Source organism: Aegilops tauschii, chromosome 5 (genome assembly GCF_002575655.3).
Source record: "Aegilops tauschii subsp. strangulata cultivar AL8/78 chromosome 5, Aet v6.0, whole genome shotgun sequence".
NCBI classification, from domain to species: domain Eukaryota; kingdom Viridiplantae; phylum Streptophyta; class Magnoliopsida; order Poales; family Poaceae; genus Aegilops; species Aegilops tauschii.
The window spans coordinates 178,590,934-178,595,107 of NC_053039.3; the positions used below are offsets into that span (position 1 = coordinate 178,590,934).

At 45.1% G+C, this 4,174-nt stretch overlaps 1 protein-coding gene across 13 annotated transcripts; it reads left to right on the forward strand.

Moving 5' to 3' along the window:
* The first annotated feature begins 295 nt into the window (after positions 1–295).
* On the forward strand, positions 296–3,884 carry LOC109776337 (uncharacterized). Of its 13 annotated transcripts, XR_006663859.2 has the most exons (5): positions 296–932; positions 1,070–1,334; positions 1,443–1,490; positions 1,569–1,643; positions 2,106–3,884. XR_006663859.2 is itself a non-coding variant. In XM_045228620.2 (4 exons), the coding sequence occupies exons 1-4, from the start codon at positions 702–704 to the stop codon at positions 2,124–2,126; spliced, it is 414 nt and encodes a 137-aa protein (XP_045084555.1). In that variant the 5' UTR covers positions 296–701; the 3' UTR covers positions 2,127–3,884. The 13 variants fall into 13 exon arrangements, 1 of the variants encoding a protein (XP_045084555.1); XR_002236056.4 differs by having other exon boundaries at positions 1,569–3,884; XM_045228620.2 differs by lacking the exon at positions 1,443–1,490 and having other exon boundaries at positions 1,070–1,179; positions 1,592–1,643.
* Positions 3,885–4,174: the final 290 nt, after the last annotated feature.

Below are 4,174 nucleotides of genomic sequence, written 5' to 3' on the forward strand. Positions count from 1 at the left end.
CAATGATGGGTGGGCCGGTGCTACCCCTGGTCCCGCTCGTCGGCTGCCCTGGCTGCATGTCTCACGCTGAGTTTTGTCGGTCAACCGCTTTTGGCTCCTTGTGCGCGGCCCGCGTGATGCGTCGTGAGAGTTGCTGCGTCCCACGTCAATTGCTGAGGGGTGGGCTGGAGCATGTGCACCCGGCTTGTGCACCCGCGATTATGCTGACACGATGACGGGTGGGCCGCCACAACTCCTGGTCCCGCTCATTGAATTCTCCATTGTCTGGGTTGCAATTTCTCGGGTGAACCACACTTGACCCGTCGCGGGTGCGTTGTGACGTTGGAGGAGACGGGGAGCAGTTGGCCGCGTCGTGCGTTGTGACGTTTGCGGGGCCGTGTCCTCGAAAACCCCTCGCCCAGTCCCCTTGCTCGCACGCCGCACCCCTCCCTCCCTCCTCGATCTCTATCCCTCCTCAGCCGCCACAGCAAGAAGCCACGAACCCTAGCCATCTCCCTCTCGCGTGTTCGTGCTCATCGCCGCCATTCCTCCCGCTCCCCATCGTTGCCCCGACGCCTCCACCGGCTAGGTACCATGGATCCATGGCCGATGGGAGAGTACGCCGTCGTCGATCCATCGCTTAGGTTGGTGGCGCATGGGTCAGGTCTGGGCAGAAGGCCGGCGCCTGCGGGGGAAAATGGCGGGGGTTGGTGCAGCGGAAAATGAGGACGGGGTTGGCCGTAGAGGGAGGCTCGCCGGCCGGAACAGCCGGAGCAAGGAGGCAGTGTCGCCATGGAGGGAGGCCCACTGGCCGGAGCAGCAGGAGCAACTGCAGCCGCTGGTCAGCCCGACGCACTGCCTCCTCTGCTGCGGCCCGCACGGTCGAGAGGGGCAGCTGCGCCGTAGCTGGCGGCGAGTTCAGCGGCCGCCGCCTCCTCTCCTCTTCGAATCCAGTAAGCTCCCGATGTCTTTCCACTTTCTCTTCGTCAATGTTTGTCTCGTCCCTATCATTTGCCTTTCGTCAATGGTCTACTCTGCTTGTTTTAGCCATTTTTAGTTGATTCTAATTATATTGGCCACTTTTCTGTAGCAGGTGCCTATGCGTTGTTCCCCTCGGTTGGATTGTTCATCCTTCTTCGCCGGTGGTGTGCTCGTCCGTTGCAGTAGCCTTCGTGTGCTGGATGAACACTGCCGGTTGAGGTTGGTGCCCTTCTTTACTTGATTCTTGCTTCTTCCTTCCTTTTCCCTGCGCCCTGGTAACCTCTGTTCTTCCTCTTGTCCCCATCGTGTGCAAGTTGGTTTCTACCCGTTGTGTCCTGCATCGACAGTCGCATCTTTCTGCCATTGCCATTAAGGTTAGTCTGCGCTCTGTTTGCTTGCATGCAACATGTTCGATGAAATGTGTGTGTGATGACCTTTCTTTTTTTTCATCTTGTTTTGCCTGCTGGCCCGCCTTGGTATAGTCCTCTGTATAGCATGCTTTCTTGGCCTGGTTCTGCTTTCTAGCTCTGGTAATTAGCTGTTGTTTTGCTTGTCTATAAGCCTGCTGTTTTTATGCCTGTGTGACCGTTATGCATGTACTCTGGCAGGTCTACCTCCGTTTGTCTAGCAGGTTCAACGATCTGCTAGGTTGCTGCATCTGCAACTCTGTGCTGCTGTTCAGGGTTTGCTTTATTCTTTCTTCCCTACATGCTTGTTCTTTCTCGCTACACACATGCTTCTCTTTCTCTAAGTACCGTAATACTGCTGTGCTGTCTCTAGCTACATGCATTTACCTTTCTTTGTCGGTCTAATTGTCTATTGATGGGCCATGGTTATGTGAACTTTAAGATGTAATAATATATGGTGTTTAAATTTGTATTGTTCATTAGCGCCTATGATTTTGCGCCAAAGAGTCGTCCGATATCCAAGTTTTTATATATTTTTACACCATTGCAGTCCATAACTTGCTTCAATCCTGTTACACATTGGATTGAAGATAGGTCGTCCATTTTTATTGACTTTTTTTGTACATTGTGAAGTCATGGCCCCAGTTTATATTCATGTTTAGTTTGCTGTGTAGTTCATGTATGCTCTGTAAAGAGCATGTACAGCTAATGGGTTTAATTCGTTTGTTCCTTTTTTAGATGTTCCGTATCGGTGCATAATTCAACTTGATCCATACAGTGCCAGTGATTTTGTAAGATTTGCCCATATCTTTTGAGGAAATAATTATGCTTCAGGAAGATGCTAAATAAGCTGGTCAGCTCTGCCTCTGGGGCAAAAGGTCAGCAAATCTGCTTGGTTGTTCCTCCCAAGGTGATGAGTAATTGCTTGTTGCAGAGTACATGCCTAGAAAGACATATCTTCCACTGTGAGTATGTTAACTGCTTGTGAGCAGGCCACTACTTTACAAAGTTTACTACAGCAGCAAGGACGCTATGCTTTGATTAGTTGAGCCGTCCTCTGTTATTTCGTTCATGGGCAGAGTGGGTGGAGGTGCAGCGCCTCAGCATGTCAAGGTATAGGGATGGAACCTGATCCTTATTTCACAGTATGTTTCTGTTCTTACGATAAGTGACTCATGTTTCTTCTGTTTAATGCCAGGATAAAGTTTGATTTTCTCTGTACTACTCCAACTTGGTCCTATCTCTAACTACAGAAATTTTATGTATCGTTTTAATTTAGATTTATTATTATTAGAATTAGATGGTGTGCATTGAATATGAAAATAGGGCCAAGTACTGCTTTGGCGTATATCCTATTGAGTTTTCATGGGACCTTGAAGCTCACGGTTGATCTCTTTGTAGCTTATAAAAGTTAGTTATATCATTTTACTGGATGTATAATCAGAAAGGTGGGCCAACAAACTGTAATATGTGACATAAAATATGATAATGCAGGCTTCCTTTATTTTCTTCCATGGGCAGAGTGGGTGGAGGTACACAGCCTCAAGATGTCAAGGAATCTGATCCTTATTTGACAGTGAACTTAGAAGGGTTTTCCATCTTATAATATGATAATGCAGGCTTCCTTACCTTGACCAGAATTTAGCATTTTGGTATTGCCTCCTTACCATGCAATGTAGGCTTCAGCACCACTTTTTAAATATAAGCCATCATTTGTGCCGGTCCTTATCAAGCAGTTCCTTATCAAAGGGGATTTTGATGTTCTCGCTGAAACAGAGGACTTGAATTGATGATTTCTAGGATTAGTAAACATTAGCACAATCCTGATTATCCAGTTGAGAAATCTTATATTTTAATTGCGAAAAGTAATGTAGGCTGCAAGAGTTGTCTTTTAAGTAATGCAAATTCTTCTGTCAGTAGCTAATGCTGTTTAGAAATTTTGATTTCCCATTTTTTTGTAGCTCTCTTCATTTTTGTCACTGGTTTACATTTGTTTTATATCTTTCTCATTCTGTTCATAGCATTTTGTCATGTTTCTTCCTTTCTACAGAGCTATTTTGATGTGTCAAGAATTTTGGCTAATTGATGGCTCAAATGATTGCAAGCATATGATCTTGTCGGCTTGAGTGATTGCAGGCATATCGACTACAGGAAAACGTAGCACAGAAGATTCTTCCTTCCCTTTTTTGTTTTGGTGAAATTGCAGTCAAGCTACTTACATACGACTCTTATCAGGGCATTCGAGAATTCTCAAATTGGGTCTGCTTCTGTTTTAGCCTGATTTATGTTTCTACTGTAGGTGTTGCTCTATGGCAGTACATACTTTTTGCACTATTGAAGAGATAAGAACAGCGTGCTACCTATTTATGCTTTTAGTATGGCTTGATAGACCGAGGACCTGTTGTGGAACTGATATTGTTTTTTAAATGTTGGAACAAATGATGGTTTGATCTGTGTATTTCTCAACAGGTGGAGATCGAATTTAATAATATTGACATGCCCCGGTGCTTTTTGTTATTGTAGTTGCCTAATTATTGTTATCTACTTCCTCTGATCCAAAATAAGTGTAGTGGTTTGAACTAAAACCATGGCATTTATTTTGGATTGGAGGGAGTACCATTTTTGTTCTTCTGCAACATAGCATGTGCACTACTATACTCCTTATTATGCTAAGGCACTATGCATGACTTCAGAAGATTAACATTTCCAAATTTTACTGTCAAGTTGTATGGTCTATACATGTTAATACAAATATGTTTTTTTTTCAAACTCAGATTTCTCGGCGTGATAACCATATTTTTCAACCA